The sequence below is a fragment of the Nanorana parkeri genome, unplaced genomic scaffold (genome assembly GCF_000935625.1).
Source record: "Nanorana parkeri isolate BGI_ZX_2015 unplaced genomic scaffold, ASM93562v1 scaffold305, whole genome shotgun sequence".
Taxonomy (NCBI): Eukaryota; Metazoa; Chordata; class Amphibia; order Anura; family Dicroglossidae; genus Nanorana; species Nanorana parkeri.
The window spans coordinates 25,626-47,201 of record NW_017306573.1 but is presented as its reverse complement, the minus strand read 5'-3'; the positions used below and the strand labels follow the sequence as shown (position 1 = coordinate 47,201).

The 21,576-nt window shown below is 46.1% G+C and overlaps 1 protein-coding gene and 1 long non-coding RNA gene across 2 annotated transcripts in view; both read left to right on the top strand.

The window, feature by feature from the left end:
* Positions 1-5,372, top strand: part of LOC108788081 (pulmonary surfactant-associated protein D-like) — a 7,189-nt gene extending 1,817 nt beyond the window's left edge. Inside the window, exons 3-4 of the mRNA XM_018557815.1 lie at positions 827-910; positions 4,993-5,372. Coding sequence (XP_018413317.1) covers positions 827-910; positions 4,993-5,372 — 464 coding nt within the window. The remainder of the gene's footprint in view (positions 1-826; positions 911-4,992) is intronic.
* An 11,875-nt stretch (positions 5,373-17,247) lies between these two features.
* On the top strand, positions 17,248-21,039 carry LOC108788122. The gene is made up of 3 exons (XR_001941315.1): positions 17,248-17,275; positions 18,757-18,828; positions 21,018-21,039. It is a non-coding gene; the product is annotated as an uncharacterized LOC108788122 (long non-coding RNA).
* The last annotated feature ends 537 nt before the right edge of the window (positions 21,040-21,576 follow it).

Below are 21,576 nucleotides of genomic sequence, written 5' to 3'. Positions count from 1 at the left end.
ACTGTGAATAGGTGGGGATGGAAATGCAGATAGGAAGGAGGGGCTGTAGAAGGGGGAGCAGGGACTGTGGACAGCAGGCAGATGGGAGGGGATTGTGAATAGGTGGGAAGGGAAATGCAGGAAGGTGGGAGGGAACTGTAGATAGGTGTGAAAGGACTGCAGGCAGGTGGGAAGGGAATGCAAACTAGTGGGATTGGGGGAGGCTGCAGACTGTGGGCGGGAGATTGAAGGAAAGTGGGAGGGGACTTCAGATGGATGGCAAGGGACTGCAGATGGATGGGAGGGGACTGAGGTCCAGAGGGAGGTGTCTGAAGACTTTTTAAGTTGGCACATGGGTATTTTCCTCATACCGATTAGGAAATACTCATAAGAAACTCCTCACCATTCAATCCCAAGAAGGGTGAATTGGAGGACTTCCAGAAAGGGTTTGTTTAGTGACTTTGCATATAGTTTCTTTGTTCATTTTGTAAAGTTAAATAGTTGCTCAGGTAGAATTAGATACCTGTCCACCATGATAAAAACAATTCCCTCAACCCATAATGGATCCAGGGGAAGACAAAAAAATCCCTATAAAGTGTGATCCTGAGGGGTAAATATTCCTCCTGATGTCTCAAGGTGATTGGATACATCCCAGATTGACATTCTACAATATAGCTCCAGTATTACTGTACTTATATTTTGGGCACTTAGATATACATGTGGCCCTTTCAGAAGCGATCTACTGATTGTTATAGTCAGGACCAAAAATTAAAGGGGTAAATACAAAGTAAAGACATTGCGTTGCCTGTGAGGTGGTGAACTTGTCTGAATCTCTAATCTTCCTTAGCGCTCGAAGATCTGAAAAAGCAAATCTCTACTTTGGAGAGACAAGTGAGGGATCTACAATCCGATGTGGAGAAGCAGAGAAAAGGTAACTAAATGCTTATATTTTTGGATGTGGATACATTACATAGGAAAAGGTTCATAGACACCTGACCATCACACCCCTATGAGGCTGATGGACATCCCATTCCAAAACCATATCATCATTTGGGATGGTCCAATTGAGTCCATATTGGAGTTTGTTTCACATTGCAATAATAACAGGTTAGGTCTCTCCTTCACACACATGTTCGATCCATCTAAACTGACCTTTTTAGATCTAGAACTCTCTTTTGAGGGCACAACCATCATCACTAATAATCATGTAAACCCTACTGGGGGCAATTCCTACATGCACTTCCAGAGTTGTCACCATCCTAGATGGATAAAAAATATCCTTAAAAGCCAGTTCTGTAGGCTGAAGCGCAACTGTTCAAAGTTTACTGACTACAACACACAGAGCCAGCTCCTCGCAAACAAATAAAGGACGAATCATAACCTGACACTTTAATCCATGATGCTTACTCAACTTATCTGGAACCCCTTTCCCCCCATAAAAAAATCACACGCACCGACATTGAGGGTGATGTGAGATTCATCACCACCTTCAACAACAACCATAATGCAATACAACGCATTTTACGCAAAAACTGGCACATTTTACAACGGGATCCCAAATTAGGCCCTTCGATTCCAGCCAGACCCTCGGTGACCTTTAGGAAGGCTAGAAATTTGAAAAACAGATTAGCACCCAGTATATTCCGTGATTCTGGTGAGGACAAGATACCAGACCCTAGGTTTGACAACAGAGTGGGCACCTACCAATGTAGGAAACCACGCTGCCTCACTTGCCAATTTATTACCCATGGTCAATCCGAATTCACAGATAATTTGAACAACTTCCATCCAATGAAACAGTTTATCACTTGTTCACATGACCATGTCATCTATGGTCTAAAATGTCCATGCAATCTGCTATACATCGGCCGCACTATCCGTCAAGGATAGGTGAGCATAGACGTTTCATTGCAGCGGGTGACCTAGATCAGTGATTCTCAACCTGTGTAACCTTAGGACCCACATTTGTCCTCAGTCATTAGGTTGCGACCCGAGTCGTAGTGCAATGGAACGCACAACAGTGTGGGCTGCTGTGCTGGAGCTCCATTCATTTGTGCATTGCTTGCACAGCTCCCATGTGTCCCTGTAGAGTAGTTGGGAGCCAGAATGAGATGTCACTCCAGTCCAGGCACCTCTACAGGATATGCAAAGGAGCTACAGTATAAGCAATGTACATATGGATGGAGCTCCCTCGTGGCCATACCCCTAGCCCACCCCACCCCACCTCAAGTCAGCACTTGGCGCCGGGCAGCATATTTTGAATGGCTGCTTGGTGTAAGAATGATCAGTGCTGCGCTAGGGGGAGTGTAGGGGGAGGCTGAGTAGCCTCTCACCTAGAAAAGTGGAGGGCGCATGGTGACCCACTGAACAAGGGGTCGCGGCCCACTTTTGGGTCACGACCCACCAGTTGAGAACCAAGGACCTAGATCACAGCGTCCCACGACATTTTGCACACAAACATGGCAAACGCGTACAAGACCTACATGTATTTGCCATTGAACAGATACCAGAATACTACTCGCCCCCCTGAGCGTTTTCAGCGGTTATGTAGAAGAGAAACGTATTGGATTTACCAACTTAACACCCTTGCTCCCTCAGGACTTAATGAGGAATTAGAGATCCTCATGATCATCTCAACCACTTTTCAATAGGCCATAGCACCATCCCATTCCCATTTCCCATTTGCTCATGGAGCCCAACACACGTCAACCAAAAAGGCATGTACATCAATTGACCACAGCGTCACGATTTTAAAAAATGTATTTTAATAAAATACATGGTTTTATCTTTTTATTTAGTTTCATTTTTAATTTTCTTAATTCTTTGTACTTATACATTTCCATCTATTTTAATTTAGGTTTTTTTTTATCCCACGCATCTTTCGTTCTCATCTCCCATTTTAAACATAAGAGTTTTTGTTTATATATGCCCCAAAGCATCTTACCTTGACACAGCTATGCGGGGAGGGCCACGTTATAGTGATTCAGACACGCCAGGGCTTTCCCTGATTCAGCGTTCATTGTTTTAGCCCCGCCCACCTGTCATTTTAAAACCCGGCAGATCTCCCGCCCAAGTAACATGCTTTTTTTCTGAGCTTGAGAAAGAGGACTCCCTCGAAACGCATTGCTCCTTGCTCCCCTGTCTTTCCCACACCTTCAATCACCATTCCCTTGACCGCCCGAACTCCTCTGCCTCTAGATACTGCTGTCACATGGCTTGGATGTCACCCATTTCCATCAGACCCACGGCCCTCTGACTCCATTTAACGGCACCAAGCAATCTCTCCACCACCCAGAGCCGCTTGGTTCGCATGAGTCCCGACAGCCCTTTCAGCACCGCACTGACTCTCTGCCACGATCATCTGATCGCAACCACGTCAATCCCGCACTCCACATACCCAGAGTGCATATACCCTTGTGACCCTCCACCAGGGTCATCCCTTGTCACACTCCCAGGATCCACAAGTAAGTCCTTTGCGCTCTTGTGTTTCCATTGTTCACAAACCTTTACCTATATAGTGCATCTTATGTGACACACTGGACAGGAACAAGGAAAACCAAAGAGGCTGTAAAAGAGCAGCACCTATTAGTCATCTATCATCCATCTCCCCATAGCCACAGTAATAAAATTTTAAGATGTGTCCCCAGCAAAGGGACTGGGGTTGCGTGAATAGCTGATGTGACCTATGGTATCCCAACATTCAGACTCCAAGTTCCGAATTCGTTTACCCTGCCTACCCCTCCCACCTCTCTTGTTGTTTAGTAGCCTAGATCCATAACACATTTCATGCTACTAGCATCCCCCCACTTCCTTGGTGCCTCCCAATGTGGTGTTTGTAGCATCATCCCGAGGACATGCTCTAATAAGACTTGGTTGGTCCACAGTGCTCTATACTGCATGTTCTTGATGCTGTCATCTTGTCATATATCCTCATGTATGAGATGTGTACAAGCACTACTTCTTTTTGGGAAAAAAAATAAAACTTGATGAGTTACTATAAAGACGGCTAAACATGATGTTGACTTTTTTAAGTTTACAACTCTACTCCAGTACGCCAGCCAGGGCCGGATTTCCCACAATGCCAACCAAGGCCCAGTCTTGGGGCAGCAGGGAGTAGAGGGGCAGCAGGGATGTGGAATTCCTATTTCGATGTCCGGGACATGCAGTTCCGGGCGCCGGGCAGGTAGTTGTTTTCTACATTTAGCCCTGCTTTGGACAAGCAGAGCTAAATGTACAGCAGGGAAGCCGCCGCTTGTTTTGTACAAGTTATCTCGGTGGTTTCGCTGAGATCACTTGTATGCAGCCTGCAGGCCTGTCATTCTCCATGGGAGGGTTGGCGGGTAGGGGGGCCCATTGAGAAACCTGGCCTTGGGGCAGCAGAGAGAGCAAATCTGGCCCTGACGCCAGCCAGAATTTGCTTCATAGTTGAGCATGGAGAGATCGGAGCCTCGGGTTATGTTGTTGTAGACTCCATTGAAGAGTCTTCCCTTCATCGTGAGTCTCTGTGTTACCTCTGTGATAAGAGGGGAAGTGGGAACAAGGATGTTTTCGTTGCTGTCTTGACCCCATTTGAGAGATTGCTATCACTTCCTGTCCTTCTGAGAGGTAGTGAAAGGAAATTTCCCCAATGGAGTCACAGAGTGCAATATATAGCACTTTTATATTCCGGAGTACATCGGCCCTTGCCATGAACTGGGAGGTTGAAGCATATTAGCAGTGTAGCCAATGTTTTGAAACAGCGTAAAAAGTAGGCCTTTTATATATGTATATGGCCCCTCATATACAGAGGTGACCTACAAGACTTCTTGAACACTCCATAGAGGCCATTTATGAGGGACACAGCTTACCTACCAAGGTGTGGAAAGAAGGACCATCTTCATTGCTATGACTGTCTCCATTCATATGAATCGTACTTGGACTCTGTAGACTCTGTATGAGATCATTATAGACCTCAAAGTCTCAGAATCAACTAAATAATTCCCTCTTGTCTCCCCTCCCCCATTTCCATTTCAGCTTTTGCATTTTCCAAAGGGGGTGCCAGAAGCGGTGACAAGATCTATACATCAAATGGGGATCAAACTACTTATAATGATGCCAGAGCCACATGCTTTAATGCTGGAGGTCAGGTGGTTTCACCACGAAATTCAGCGGAAAACAAAGCCGCGCTTTCCATCCGGAATCAATACGTCATTAACGCATTTATGGGCATAAATGACATACAGACCGAGGGCACCTTCCGATACCCAGACGGCAACGTTATCTCCTACTCGCAGTGGTCTCCTGGTGAACCCAACAATGAGTATGGAGTGGAAGACTGTGTAGAACTGAGAAAAGACGGAACCTGGAATGATAAGAGTTGTGAAGAGAAGTGCCTTGTCATTTGTGAATTTTAGGAGACCTCAAATCACATGATCGCATTCTTTGTGTGTATATATCTCTTTAAATCTTCAGAGACCCAGTTTTAGCTTCTAAATTGTAATTTTTGAAGATACAAGAAGATTCCACCATGTAACGCTGATTAAAATTGGCTGATGATTGTGTGCAGTTATTAGCTGTGTAGATATAATAAATCTATAATAAAACACTTCTTGCGTGTACGGATCTTGGTGGTTTTGAGCATTTTGGGGACCAGGTTTGGGCCAATCTACATGAATCGGGTTATTCAAAAGACCAACAAAAATTCTCACCATAGTCCGTTCTGTGTAACTTCGTCCTTTCTTTTTTTAATTCTTTATTTTATAAAACAGGAATAGCAATACAAAAATATTGCAGATACTCAGCTTCTGGGTTTGGCGGTTGCCAGGAGAACGGTACTTGCCTGACTGCATTGTGCCAAGTGTAAAGTTTGGTGGAGGGGGGATTATGGTGTGTGGTTGTTTTTTCAGGGCTTGGGCTTGGCCCCTTAGTTCTTATGGCAATATAGTGTATGTTAACCAAGCATCTGAGGTAGTAGGGTCAGAGAAGACAAACATGAGACAAGGGTTGAAAGGGCAGGCAAGAGCAGAGGTAAAGACAAAGAGAGGGGGTAGAAGAGTTATCTCACTCCCAGCGGGCCACCGACCTTTGAGCACTCAGGCCACCTGAGGGCCGGCAGGTGCTTCCGATGTGAGACATGCCTGATATTCCGGAGAGAAGAAGAACTCCGTCCAAGGGGACCTTGCTTTGCAGAAGATATTATGTGTCCCCATGGAAGACGTAGTCAAGTCCTCCATTCTCCAGATCCCGTTAACGTAACTCAGCCACATGCCAATCGTTGGGGGTCCGAGTGTCCCGCCACAACACTGGAATGCAGGCTTTTGCCGCGTTAAGCATATATGGTATTACAGATCTCAAATAGGACCGTTTAGGTTTCGTATTATGGTGCAAAAGGAAGAACGCCGGGGTCAGTGGGATAGGTTGGTCAGTAAATTTGTGCAGTAGCGACCCGACCGTCTCCCAAATGCTCTGGATTCTTGGGCACGACCAAAACACATGGAGCATGGTACCCCCGGCCTGGCCACATTGCCAGCAGTCAGTAGGCAGCTCTGGCATAAGTCTCTGAAGGGCAGAAGGGGTCCCATACTCTTCCTCCTTTCTAAATGCTACAGAGATTACCGGCTTTTCATTAGAAACCTCTAACGATCCGCTAGTAAAGTGGATTACATTGGGTTTAATGTAAACAGGTTTTCTGTCAACGTCTAACTAATGGCAGCCCCACCATCGAGGACATTCCCTCAGATCAATACAAAGTGACTTTTACCCATGGAGCCCCTTGACTTGACCATTTTTCCAACATTCGTCTCTGGCTCTCCCCTCGAGTCTAGGCTTCCTAAAATGGGCCTCCTTGGAAAATGGAAACATTGTCTGTAGCATTGTGGGAGTTCGAGGGGAAGACCAGAACTGAAAGCTGGAGAAGCCAAGAAGACCTTGAAGTGCCCTACTCGGTTCCTAATGCTTTTTGGAAAGACACTTTGTGCTCTAGGGTTTGGGTTAGGCCAACAAACTTGTGCTTGATGGATGGCGTTGTAGTATTTATAGGTTTTCATTAGAGATAGGTTTACCTTAAAATAGAAACATTGTCTAACCAACTTGCTTTAGAAACTGAGAGGTTATTCACAAGAGGGTGAAGAGTTTGGAGAAGGCCGGAGAAGGGAACAATCTAGGACAACAGAGCTAATTTGGAAACATTTCCACTTTCCAGTTCAGCTCTGTTGTACAAAATTGTTCACTTCTCCGGCCTTCTCCAAACTCTTCACCCTTTTGTGAATAGACCTGGAAGTATCTACAAAAAACAACATAACAATTCATACCTAGGAGTTCATAAAAACTGCATCATCATCAATGTGACCATTCGATAATCAACAAATAACCATAAGTAATATAAAGTCTTTATTCAAAGCTGTATTACATGTACAGGGTATAAAGTCTCCAAGTATCCACAGTACTTTCTACTGAACCACCATTGATATAATGGCTCAGATCAAGAATGAACTTCCTTCCAAGAAGGACCTTAAAACGTTCAGCATTGCACTACTAGAGTGGATATCAGTCTGCGGGCACCAGAAGAAGGGCGGTTAATGCTAATGGGTGGGCAGCTGAAGAACATACCCTAGACAGACTAGAGATGAACCGGGCATTCAGCGGCTCCTTTGGGGGTGAGCGCTACAGTAGTTTTGATGAAATAGCTTTTTCTTGACCTGACAGCATTAATTCCACCCAATCATAGGAATAAATTACGATTCAATAGATACTATATATGATATAAATCTAATGTATAGTTCTCTTAGGGGGCCTAATGTGTCTCATTAGACTTCTAGACCTTGTAAATTAGGTGTGTTTGGTGTCTAACTGAGTGGCATCTTTTTATACATTAGTATAACCAATTTCTAGGAAGGTAACTACAGTACAGTAAGGATTATAGACAATGAGTGATACTTACCTTATGGGAAAAAACATAGATGTGTATTCCTAGGCTGCATGCCAAATTATTTACAATGGGTCCATTTATGACAGGGCCTCATAAGTCTTTTGAAGACCCTGGGCTTTTGAGGGTGTGTGATATATCTACATTACTTCCAACCTGATGGAAAATCTACCCAACCCGAGATGAAGACAACAAAACTTAACAGTGGGCTGTGGGGACTCGGCATGCCAAGAGTGTGCACAGAGCTGTACATGTACATTCAGTGTACATTCCACAAACGTTTTCAAAGAGGCAGATAGAGAAGCCTGCCTTCTAGCGAGGATTCCTCTATGTGAAGTTTACACACACATGATGGGAAGTGTTCTTCCTCTGTTTACACACACATGACAATGAGGGTTCATCTGTGTGAAGTTTACACACACACACGACAATGAGGGTTCCTCTGTGTGAAGTTTACACACATGAAAACAAGGGTTCCTCTGTTTGAAGTTTACACACACATGACAACAAGGGTTCCTCTGTATGAAGTTTACACACACGCGACAATGAGGGTTCCTCTGTTTGAAGTTTACACACACATGACAATGAGGGTTCCTCTGTTTGAAGTTTACACAGACATGACAATGTGTCAAGGCTAAGCAGTTGCAGTAGGGTGAAGGTGCTCTCCGCACACCTTTCAGCAATCCCGGCCAGTACGAAAAGATGGTGCTTGCAATAACTCCACGGATGGCACCGTGCAAAACGAACAGTTGAAGAAATAGGTCACCAGCACTCAAAAATAAATAAGTCCTTTTTATTGGACCATGGTGTCACGACAATCAAAAAGAGCCGACGTTTCGGGGCCACGCAGGGTCCCTTTCTCAAGGCAGAGGATGTGACCTAGGCAGAGGATGTGACCAAGGCTAAGCAGGTGACAATGCTTGTGACTGGATCACAGCTGCGGAACAGGTGGGGATTAGGTGTCTGATGAGGTAGTTCAGTGAGCGGTTCCCTACTACACCAAGTGCGGTAGGGAGACCGTACGCATCATATACCACTAATTAAACTAAGGGAAGTCAATGACCCAGGATACTTGTGGTTTTGTAGCTCTGCCAGCCCTTAGTTCCCTGGGGAATATGAGAATGATTCCTCTGCCGATGACAAGACAGCACAGGGGATTTTGGTAGGTCTCCGAGCGGTAAGCCTGCAGGTTCTCAGTTCGTCACTCCACACTCCACAACGAGAGTGACGAACTCTAGGACTAGGCCTGAGGCCTGGGGGTGGGAAGAGGCTGGAGTGAGGGAAGTGTTCCCCTAGGCCTCCAATATGGAGGAGGCCTGTGCTGTTTGCCAGAGGAAGAGAACCAGAGAAGCTGATGTCTGCTGGAGGTGCCTGGAACAGAGAGGACCTCGCATGGCTGGTGTCTCTCCTGCTGAGGATCTGTACTCATCCCGGCTCATCTGTTGCTCCAATTACCATTCACTGTACCCCAAGTGGATCTACACTGAGAGGCTTAGAAGGTCTGGTGAGTCTGGAGTCTATGTCTGTTACACCCGGGATGTCTAGGATCCCTATAACCTCTCTCCCCAGTATGGAGAAGTTTCATAAACGTTATTCAGTATTGTACTACTGGAGAGAACATCAGCTTTGTGGGCACTAGAAGAGAGCGGTCAAATGCTAGTGGGGCAGCTGAAGATCATACCCATAGACAACTAGTGATGAACCGGGTTATTCCAGCGGCTCCTTCGGAGGTGAGCCCTACACAAACAATCCTTGTACCTTCTTTAGACGGTAGTAAACACCACAAAAGGTGGTCATGCTATGCTAAAATTCTTAAAAGAAGGTGGTTAAGTGTTTACCTCCTGGGCTGAAAATATGTCCTATTGGTCATTTCGCGTAAATTGTGAAGCGCCCTCTGCTATGTCGCTACTAAATTTAGTGTATATCTGGACTGTAATCAGTCTGGATGCTGATTGCTCTGAGTTCTGCACGATTCCCTGAGTCTGGTGGATTGATTGCTTCCCCATATGTTGCTGGGTTGAGTACTCAGCATACAGTGAGGGAGGATCCAGCCTCAGACTGTGACAATTCACCTGACTCTGACCAATCCCTGAGCAGGCTGACTCAGAGGTATGGCTGAAGGAAGGTGATAAAAGGTTTGGGGGCACCTTCCAGAACTCAAAATAGTAGAAAGACATCATGGCACACTCACAAACCAGCATGTAAAACAACTTGTCTCTCCAGAACTCACTCCCTCCGCTGGGGCCCTCCCTGGGAGGTAGCCTGTGTGCTACAGGATGTCTGGCCTGTGCCTCAGCATGTTGCAGCATGTTGCACGGACAGAACGGCCTAGAGGCCTAAGATACTACAGATGCCTAGCCTGGGCCTCAGCATGTGGCAGATGCTGGGGGCCTAGAGGCCTAAGATACTACAGATGCCTAGCCTGGGCCTCAGCATGTGGCAGATGCTGGGGGCCTAGAGGCCTAAGGTACTACTGGATGCCTGATCTGAGCCTCAGCATGTGGCAGATGCTGGGGGCCCAGAGACCTTAGATGCTACTGGAAAGGAACCTGAAGGAGGTGGAAGCTGCTTATCGAGGAGTGTCGCAGAGGAGCTGGTGAGAGCTACCGTCTGGAACCCTGTAAGAGATCCCTCACCCTATTCTCAGGTACTTTACTGAAGAGAAGCCAGTTGGTGCACTACAAGTCCTGTGACAATTCTCTCTCAAGGTCCTGGACTATTCCTGGCTGTTCTCTGTGCTGCTTCATATTACTGGTCGCTCTTACAGGACCGTTGTGCTACTGATACAAGCTGTTGCTAAGGGAGAAGACAGAGTTCTCCAAATTGTTACTTGGGTATCCTGCAATCCCAAACCCTCTCTCCTGGTTGATACTCTACAAATAAATGCTGAAAAGACCCAACGACTCGAGCCTGTTCTGTTCCGGAGTGTCTGTGTTGCTAGAGCTAAGAAAGAGGGGCCGGTGGCTGGTAAAACATATAGGAGAACCCTAGTTCATATTCAGTGGCTTCTTCGGGGGTGAGAGCTACAATTGTATTCCGTGTCCACCCAGTTTGGGATGTGTTGGAGCCGATAAAATTAATACCTATGGAAGAGCTTTGATGTAAAGGTGTTCCTTCATGTCCTGACCTGAATCAGCACGTGGCTGTGTGATACGCAAATGAGGACCATCAAAGGGTTCGTGGGGCCGGGATGCTGATGAATGAAGATTTGCTGGACTGTCTTATCTCCTGGGATGACCCCGACCCCCGGCTGTTATTTACTGCCCATACCTGTGTCAGCAATGCAGTGTAGTACTCACCCCCGAAGGAGCAGCTGAATATTGAAATAGGTTCTCCTACCTGTTGGTTCCAGCTGCCAGTCCCCTTTGATCAGCAACAGCACACCGACACTCACGGACAGAACGGCTCGAGTCTTAGGGTCTTTTTAGGGTATTTATTTGCAACATCAATAGGAGAGAGAGGGTTTAGGATCTGTAGGATGCCATAGGAAATACTTCGGAGGACAGCTTTCTCCCTTAGCAACTGCTAATGCTGATATCGCTGTGATCTGGTCCCAGGGACCAATAGTAGTAGTAGTAGTAGTACTGTGAACAGATACCTGGAATAGGGTGTGGGATCTCCCTTGTGGGTCCCAGACGGACGCTCGCACCAGCTCCTCTGCGGTACCCCTCAACAAGCGGACTCCTCCCCGACCCAGCTTCCATCAGGTATTTTCCTTAGCGACAGGATCTGGAAGCGTGCCCTCAGCATCTGCAACTGCCAAGGAGCACTCCAGTTAAATGAGAGTATCTTCTTAGAACAAGGCACCCAACACCTGCCACGTGTATGGGCCCAGTGAGGTATTTTTCCGTAGCAACAGGATCTGGAATCTCTGTGCCCTCAGCATCTGCAACTGCCAAGGAGCACTCCAGTTTAGTAGTAGTATCTTCTTAGAACAAGGCACCCATCACCTGCCACGTGTATGGGCCCAGCAAAGTATCAGTGTATCCTAGGCCTCTAGGTCCCTCAGCACCTGCCATGTGCTGAGGCCCAGGCCAGTTTCCTGCATCACACACAGTCCTCCTAGGGCGAGGCCCCTAGGGGAAGAGAGCTCTCCACAATGTCCCCAGACCTTTTATCACCTGCCCTCAACCATGCCTGTGAGTCATCCTACTCAGGGATTGGCTTGGGTCAGGTGCATAGTCATAACCTGAGGGTGGATCCTCCCTCACTGTATGCCAAGGCTCCCTTTTCCTCAGCAACAGGAGGAGCAATCGATCCAGCAGATTCAGAGACGCCTATAGAATGCAGAGCTCTGTATAATCAGTATCTAGACTGGTTACAGTCCAGGTATCTCTAAATTGAATAGCGACATTTTAGAGGGCGCTACAGCAGCATACATACTGGGGTGGGGGCAGGGGCATATGATGGAACCTTCTTCCTGTGTGATCATCTGCACCAACCTAGCTCACAAGTAGGAACAATGGTAACCTTGGTGACCTTTGGGACAAGACTGGACTCTACAATCAAGAATGTGATTAGCTGAGACCTGCTGGAGAGGATAAAAACCCATGGCATGTGTGAATGGAGAGAGAGAATGGTGTGGCTAGCTGAAGGATCCTAACCTCAATTCCTATCCCTACTGACCCCCTCCAAAACCCCTCTCCATTTCCCTTAAAGTGATATTAAAGGCAAAAAATGTTTTCCCCTCCCCCCCATGTAAATGTTAGCACTTACCTTAAATGATGTCTCTTATTCTGGTCTTCCTCTTCTTTCCCCATGTTTTTATGTGTCCCTCCAGCGGTGTATTTAATATAGGGGAAACTGTTTTTTTTTTAAAATTTCGGTAATTTTTCCTTAATATAGTAAAAAAATAAAACCCCCAGTGGTGAATAAATACCACCAAAAGAAAGCTCTATCTGTCCCCAAAAAAGGGTATAAAATTCATTTCAGTACAGCGCTGCATGACGGAATAAATGTCAGTTAAAGTACCGCAGCGCTGAATACTGAAAAATGGCCTGGATGGGAAGGGGGTTTAACACCGTGGATGTCAACTGGTTAAAATGATTTCAAGCGGGTTTTTTATTTTTTTTTACACTTCTTGCCTATATCTACTGCTTGCTAGCAGTAGATATAAGCAAAAAAAACCGGAGGGTTTACAACCCCTTTAATTGTATGTATATTCCTATTTGTAAATAAACCCAACACTTATTTAAGATTCAGTTGTTCATCAGTAATTTAAGGCACCCCCAAAGCAGAGCACATTCTACAAGATGCTACTTGACTTGACTTATAAACCTATGAGTTCAATGCAAAGCTACGGACATCATAATAAGGAGTCTTATGTTTCCTGTAGAAGGGTGTGGTCCACCTTGTCACAACACCATAACTCTACAGAAATGGTCCACGTTACCACGACATAATAACTCTACAGAAATGGTTCTCCTGGCGAGGACACAATAACTCTACAGAAATGGTTCTCCTGGCGAGGACACAATAGCTCTTCAGGAAATGTAATTCTTCAGAACTTGTTTCCTTGTAAACATTTACATATCAAATTTATATGCCGTTGATGGCAATCTTTTGTTTAGTTTAGATTGTGAAAACACCGTATGCAGTATATATAGAAGCGCGTTGGAGCTATTTTACTAGAACTGATTCAGCTAACTCCATTCTACGTGTGGAAGTCAGTGAGTAACATCAGACCAGTGAGTACTATTTGAATTATATGTATATGATTCTGTTTCTGCATACCTGAAACACAGAATAACTTCGGCGGTAGGTCAACAATATCTCCAGAGATGTCTGCATAGCATTTCCCTTGACAGGTTCCTTGATGGTGACGACAGTGGACTATGCTCCATCAGAAGCCCGTGTGATGGTGTTGAAAACACAGCACCACAATTGGGAGACAGGGAGAGAGCATTGTCACCCTATAACAGGAAGTGCCTGAACAAGGACCTTCAAGTCAGGATCACCAGGGATTAGATTGAATGAAAGCTGCAGGTTGAGAATTTAAAAAATAGGTTTACATCTACTTTCATTTTTGGTTGGTTGGATTGGTTGGAAATTGGCTTACAGTCAACGTGTTCCTTTGCCCATTCCAAGTTGATCTGGTTGGAGCTTACACAAAGACCAAGACCGTAGCAGTATGTCTGTTGAGGACCCACAGCAAAACCAATAGAGGAGCCCCCAATGATCTCAATCTCAGGCCTATTCCTCTAGAGCAGTGGTTCTCAACTGGTGGGTCGTGACCCAAAGGTGGGTCGCGACCCCATGTTCAGTGGGTCGCGGCATGCATTCCACTGCACTAGGAGAGAGTTTTCTCAGCCTCCCCCATAGTGCAGCACTGTCAGTTCTCCTGCCCAGCAGCCATTTAAAATATGCTGCCCGCTGCTGAGTGTCAGCTTGGGGTGGGGTGGGCTGGGGGTATGGCCGTGAGGGAGCTCCATCCATACATGCATTGCTTACAGCTCCCTTGTGTGCCCTTATGGCTACAACCACCACGCAATTGCACCTACTGTTCATTCTGGTAGGGGAATTGCTGGTGGTGTGCTGTGTTGCAATTCATTTAAATGGCACCCTAAACACACCTCCTGCCCATAGTTTGATTGCACCGGAACATGCGGTTCTGCATTGCCGGGCATTCCATTGTGTTGGGTCGCGACTTACTGACCAAGGACAAATGTGGGCCCTGAGGTTATACAGGTTGAGAACCACTGCTCTAGTGATACAGAATCCTAATTGTCATCACAGCAGTTGTATAGAGGTTCACAAACTTTATGTACACTAAGGGTATGTCATCCCTAACAGTTAAGCACTATTATTTGCTCCCTTTTAGGTCTGTTAAGGTGAACCTTCCACCTCTGTGTCAAGGTCCACTTGTTCAAGGTGCCCACCCCCACCCCCAAATCTGGATAAAAGTACCTGAGGAGTGAAAAATATATAGTATACCTACTGTTTAGTACTTTGGTTTGGTATTGTTAAAGGTAAAGCTGAACTCCGGACACAAAAACTTTCATTTTAATAAATTCCTCAATGGTACCAAAAGCTGTAAACCTTTTTTGTGCTCCAAATGCCTTTGCAAACCCAAATTTGACCTTGTAACAATAGTGGTGATATTGGTCCTGTGCTGCACTAGTCTGTGCCAAGAGCAGAGCTATGGGAGGGGCCCAACCAGGCAACCCAGTTCAGGATGCCTGCAGAAAACTATAGGAGGAGGTGCAGACAAGACCAGTCGCCCTGCACAAGGAGCGAGAGTAGCAGTGACTGGTCTTTATTACAGGAGGGGGCAGAGACAAGACCAGTAACCCTGCATAAGGAGCAAGAGTAGCAGTGAGAGGTCTTTATTACAGGAAGCTCCTGAACAGAGACAAGGTACCCAATGGACGCTGGGTGAAAAGCATGGCAGGGCAGCAAACAGAAATAATTATAGCATCAGGTGAGCAGTTGCCGGTCCTAGATGTCCTAGAGTAGTACATGGGCTCAATAATTTAATGGCAGATCGGAGCGGGGAGAGGTGAATCCAGCCCCTCCCCCTGTCATGGCAGAGAGCCGTGACAGGATCGAGAGGTGAGCGAACCCGGTATGTGTTCGCTCAGCTCCCGATCTACTGAGCCGACCTGTGACAGTCTCATTGTCACAGGTCGGCTAGAACTATGAGGTGAGTGGAAATCACTCATCTCATAGTTCTCCTTTAATTTTAAGCATTTAACTTATCTGCCATTACAGCAAATGTTTCCTTCTCCCCTACAGACCAGCTGCATTTAAATATGCTACTCGTGAAGGTTCTTGGCCTACTTTTGCTTCATGTGGCTTTAGTGACCCCGGGGACACAGATATGCCATGACCCCGATGAGAATGCCTACTCAATCATCACATGTGGCGCTCCAGGGAAGGACGGTCTACCGGGCACAAATGGAAGCGATGGAGCAAAAGGGGAAGGGGGTGAAGCAGGTAAAAACACAATTGTAATGCCAATAAGTACAAAGGGGCCACATGAGAAACTGGGACTGTCGTGGAGGGCCAACACATTACTATGAAGGTGCGTAGGCACACACTCACATATGTAAGTTGATAACAACAAATCTGATAGCGGGCAACTAATGAAGGGGGCCCTCTGATGGATGTAACTAATAATTAGTTGTCCAAATCAGAGTGTCCCCATTTGATTGCCCCCTTAATTTCGTAGTTAATGTCAGGGGGCGCTCTGGTGGGAACAAGCAATATAAGGGGGCACTCTGATGGGGGCAACCAAGGTAAGAAGGCACTCTGATGGGGATAACCAATGTAAGGGAGCACTCTGACGGGGACAACCAATGTAAGGGGGCACCGTGATGAGGACTACTAATTATTAGTTGTCCCTATTAGAGTGCCGCCCTACATTTTTTGTTCCCTGTAGACTGCCCCTATATTTTATTGTCCCCACATACCTTATTTTCCTACCCTTTTAGTAGGTCAGAGGTGGAGCAGTCTCCAGGAGAGAACGGAAGAAGATATTCTTCCATTTTCCGGTAATTCTGGGTGCAGGGAACTCATTTGACATCAATGGTTGCTAGGACCACCGGCGGTCTTAGCAACCAATGACTACAGAGGAGGTGGACACCTGACATCATTGGTTGCTACGACTGCCAGCGGTCTTAGCAACCAATGACTGCAGAGAAGGTGGACACTTGATGTCACTGGTTGCTAGGATGCCAGAGGTCCTTGCAACCAACAACTAAAGAGGAGGGGGCCTGAGCTGGGCTATAGCTGGCAGTGGATGCACTGTCAGCCAGCCATAACCGAGAGCAGGTTGGCACCTGGCACCATTTGGTCCATGTCAAGACCACGGGCCAGACAGGGACAGCCAAAGGGCTTTATGTGGCCCTGGGGCCATAAAATGCCCATGTCTGAAATATACAGATCAGTAGACCAAAGCCAATACTTCACCAGGTAGGTGGACCTCACATCTGGGAGATCTTCTGATGTCTTATATGTCTTGGAGAATCCGCAGAGAGATATAGTACTCATTTGTCCTGTTGTATACTCCATCATAAAAATTAGGTTTTGTCTAACTATCCTTTGGGATATATTTAATAAGACATGGGGACCTCGGGGTGTTCTGGAAGCTCACCATATTCAAACCTTATTTTCCCCATCTTCTGCCCTTCAGGAGAGAAAAGTAGATGAAGGTCTTGTCAGGGGGAGTATTGTGATCTCTGTTTGAGGAACAAATGGTTGGAAATGTTACACTGACAGAATAGTTGTCATGCTGCACTCAACGTGAAAAAATATATCTGACTGGAGGTCTTACTGAACTTTTCAAATGTATTCCATGACTAGGCCTTCCTGGACTACCAGGGAAAACTGGACAAACTGGACCAAGCGGAGAGCAGGGACCAGCAGGACCAGTGGGAGAAAAAGGAGCTCCAGGTAAACTGTATAAGAAGAGTCATAACGCTCCTGTCTATTCAAGAATTATTATTATACAGGATTTATATTGCGCCAACAGTTTGCGCATCGCTTTACAATATAAGGAAGATATTACAATCACAATACAATTCAAGACAAGATGGCCTGCCCCTGAGGGCTTACAATCTAAAAGGGAGGGGGAAGTGATACATGAGGAGGTAGCTGTGTGGGGATGAATTGTTTGAGAACGTGATAGTTCAGTGGTCAGGTTGAGGTGGGATAGGCTTCCCTAAGGAGATGAGTCTTTAGGGAACGGCTAAAGGCAGTCAGAGTAGGCGATAGATGGACAGGTTGGGGTAAAGAGTTTCAGAAGATCGGGGAGACTCTAGTGAAGTCCTTGAGGTGAGCATGGAAGGAGTTCATGTGAAGGTGCACGGGGTGGAGGAAATATCATGAGCTCAGTTTTTGAAAGGTTGAGTTTTAAGAAGTGTTGTGACATCCAGATGGATATGTCAGTTAGTAGATTAGTGACACGCAAGGACACTGAGGGGGTGAGATGTGGAGCAGAAAAATAGATTTGAGTGTCATCTGCATAGAGATGGTATTGGAAGCCATGTGAGGTTATTAACTGACCAAGGGAGGAGGGGTAGATGGATAAGAGGAGGGGTCCAAGGACAGAGTCTTGGGGGACCCCTACAGAGAGAAGGAAGAGGAGTGGAGGAGTTAGATGTGTAGGTGACACTAAAGGAGCGCTTAGATAGGTAGGAGGAGAACCATGAGAGAGCAGAGTCTTGTAGGCCAAGCAAATGGAGTTTTTTGGGGAGCAGCAGGGGTGTGGGAGTCTTCTATGCCCATCTTGAAGACAGAAGAAACTTGTGAAATACTTGGTCCTGTTTATTGGACAATAACTTTGTCATTACTTTAAGTGACACTAAAATACATTCAAGTCCCTTAACTATGAACAAAAATGTATCTTATTTGTGTATCACTCGGCTGTAGATCCTCCAATCATCTCTGAATTGGTGCTGGCACAGTCCTTCGAGCTTGGAGTATTGGGACATACTATACACACCTTGTGTACTTCAATTACGTTTTTGGAAGTGTGTAGTACATCCAGTGTCCATAAATGGTTAATAATAAAGCTTTGAGGTATTGGAGGGGTTAGTACACTTCAGATTGACACCAAGTCCAGAAAAACTATTATAGAGATATTAAGCCCACTGCTTATATCAGGAGTGAGTCAGGGTGCTGTAATGTTTTCAGGAAGCTATGTACAGCACCCTGCCAGCCCCTCCCACCAGCCATGACCTGCCTGCATTGTATAGAGAAGCACAGGGACGTAGTGATGATGTCACTGGGTCTAAAATAAGGTTTGTATAGAAAACAGAAAGATGTTATTTATACGTTTCATTAGCATGTTGATGAGGGGAGAGGGGAAGGACCAGGGAAGACAAAATATAAGCAGATTAAACTTTAGCATTGACTCTTTCATGACTGATTAGGTCTTCCTGGAGAACAAGGGATTGCTGGACCAACTGGAGCCAAAGGAGAAAAAGGAACCAACGGGGAACCAGGTAAGCTGGGAATTTGTCCTCTGAGGTGGGGGCTCATATTAGAACTAATATGGTAAAGGGGCTTGGTCTGCAATGCAGGCCATTGGGTACCCAGGTGTATGGGAGCTCATATTAGAACTAGGGAGGTCTGTGCCCCAGTTGCAGACCAAACTACGGCTAGATTTTGGTGGGCATTTTGGACACAGGGTTATATCAAAGTTCACAACCGACATCACAGGGAGAGAGGTGGCTCTGCTGAAAGACAGAAAGTATCTTTTTAGCAGATACATGTGCTTGGAAGGATTGCATGACAGCAGGTACATACAGGTTGGAAGGATTGGCTGTGTGTCTGCCTTTGGGGGATTGCTGGGACTATTCCCCACTAGAGGTGGGAAGCGAGGAGGAGAGTTTCTTCAGCTCGTTAATATGGGGTAGTAAATGGGACTCTGTCAAATGCTGTGAGACTAAGTACTCTTTTGGAAAAAAGGTTCCCTATTCAGAAGCTAGAGTTACCCAAGGAAGTAATCTTACAAGTAACATCTAAATAGAGACTAGGTGAGCACCTAAGCCACCCTTCATAGAGAAAAGGGAGTTCTTGTTCAAGTTCCTATTCAGAAAGAAGTATACTGAAAGAAGACTGAAATGAAGAAACCCGTTTGGTGGGCGATGGATCTGTACTAGGCCAGATATGAAAAATGGAACAATGATTGATAATTGAATTGTTTACATAGAAGTTACTATTCAATAAAAAGGTTTATAGATAAAAGTGGTGGCCTGCTGGAGGTGGGTCAGCCTGCATGGCAGTGGTGAGGAGGGCTTACTGGTAAGACCTTAGCCACTGTAACTCAAAATTTTGATGAGTGTTTGGTGTTTAGCTAGACTACCGAGGACTAGGCCTGAAGCCTGTGGAAGCTGAGGGGCCCCTTGTGAGCAGGTGAGTGAGTGTCTCCTGATGTGGCTTGAAGGCTATGGAGAGATGAACTGGAGTGATGGCCTTGTGTCCTTGGACCTTCCATCTCTGGAAACAGAGCAGAAGGCCAAGGTGGACTCTGAGGCTTAGACAGTGCATTGTTAGATGGTACATCATGCTCGTGTCAACATTCCGATTCTTTAAAGTAGTCCAGATGGAAGATCCTGCATTAGGTGTAGGACAAAGATGTCCTCAAGACCACCAGTGTGGCCCTTTGTGAGTTGGGATTGTGATCCCCTGTTTGGGAACATGAGGAACAGCAGCATGGCTAATGGGGAGGCTACTGGGTGGTCCTGGGATATGAGGTCACACTAGTGTCCAGAAGAAGTATGAGAGTCCAGGAAGGTTGTCTAGGGGGTCCGGAACTGAAGTATACAGGTATGTAATGACAAAAAGGTGTTGTTGGGGGAGAAGGGACCCATCCAAGTTTGGAGAAGGTCCTGGGATTTTGAGTTACCACCTGAGCCAAGTACATTTACGTTTTTTGGGCTAAATGCTATATTAGCGATCCTTTAGCACAAGTTGTAAATAAATCCCAATATAATTGTATATGGTGTTTGCACATGAATGTTTTCAGTGACTATATCACATCTGTTTAGGAACACCTGGTACACCAGGGGTCGCTGGACCAGCAGGGCCAAAAGGAGAAAAAGGAGACAGCGGGCCTTCAGGTAAAAAAAAGTCATTGCACACAAAGGCTGTTAAATTCCCCATCATTGTATTCCCTTCACCAGGGCTACCGGTCATGTCACCACCCCTGTATAGTCTTTGCAGGGGACCATTGACGTCCTTAGGTCAGTGGTCCCCACGATGGGTGGATCTGTTTTGCAATGTACTCCGGTCCGTCTTGCCCATGCATGTCCTTACCTCTTCATAGACAGCATATGCAAAAGTCAGCCTCTGATGCTCACCCACATTGGCAAGTATAAAGAGTGCCTAGGCACCTTCACATACCAGTGCACTTCTTGTCTTCAGAAGGAATTCCAAACAAAATGTTCTTCAAGGTGCTCCTTAGGCACGATTAACATTTTTAGACGTTCCCTAAAGATCTTTACTTCTTCAGTTCTGGTCCTGTGCCAATGATGACTTTGGTTAAAATCCAGATCCTTGACTGACAGATATTTGTTGGCTACAATCTATCCCGACCTTCCTCTGGCACACATTCTATACACAGTAGATAATGTATAACTATATGGGGTTTGTTGAACTAACTCTCTCATTTAATATGTTGTATAACTAGGACCACCCGGGCCGAAAGGGGAAAGAGGAGACAGCGGGACTTCAGGTAACGAGCCATTTGTATTAAAGTTAGTTGCTTGCATAATTCCATATTATAAACAGGGCCGGATTTACTCTCTCTGCTGCCCCAAGGCCATGTTCCTCAATGCGCCCCCCTACCCGCCAACCCTCTACATGGAGAATGGCAGTCCTCCAGCCTGCCTACAAGTGATCTCACTTTGCAAAACAAGCAGCGGCTTCACCGCTGTACATTTAGCTCTGCTTGCCCAAAGCAGGGCTAAATGTAGAAAACAACTACCCACCCGGCGCCCAGAACTGCATGTCCCGGGCATCGGGAGATAGAAACTGCTCACCCCTGCTGCCCCTCTACTCCCTGCTGCCCCGAGGCCGGGTCTTGGTTGGCCTTGTGGGAAATCCAGCCCTGATCCTGGTAGAACACCCTAGAGAGTGACTAAATGTTTTTATGGACCCCGTTGGCAGCTGCCATGTTGTGTTTGGGCTCGCTGTGATCAGCATAACGCATTGGTTATGGAAAACCTAACTCTGAACACACTATCAGA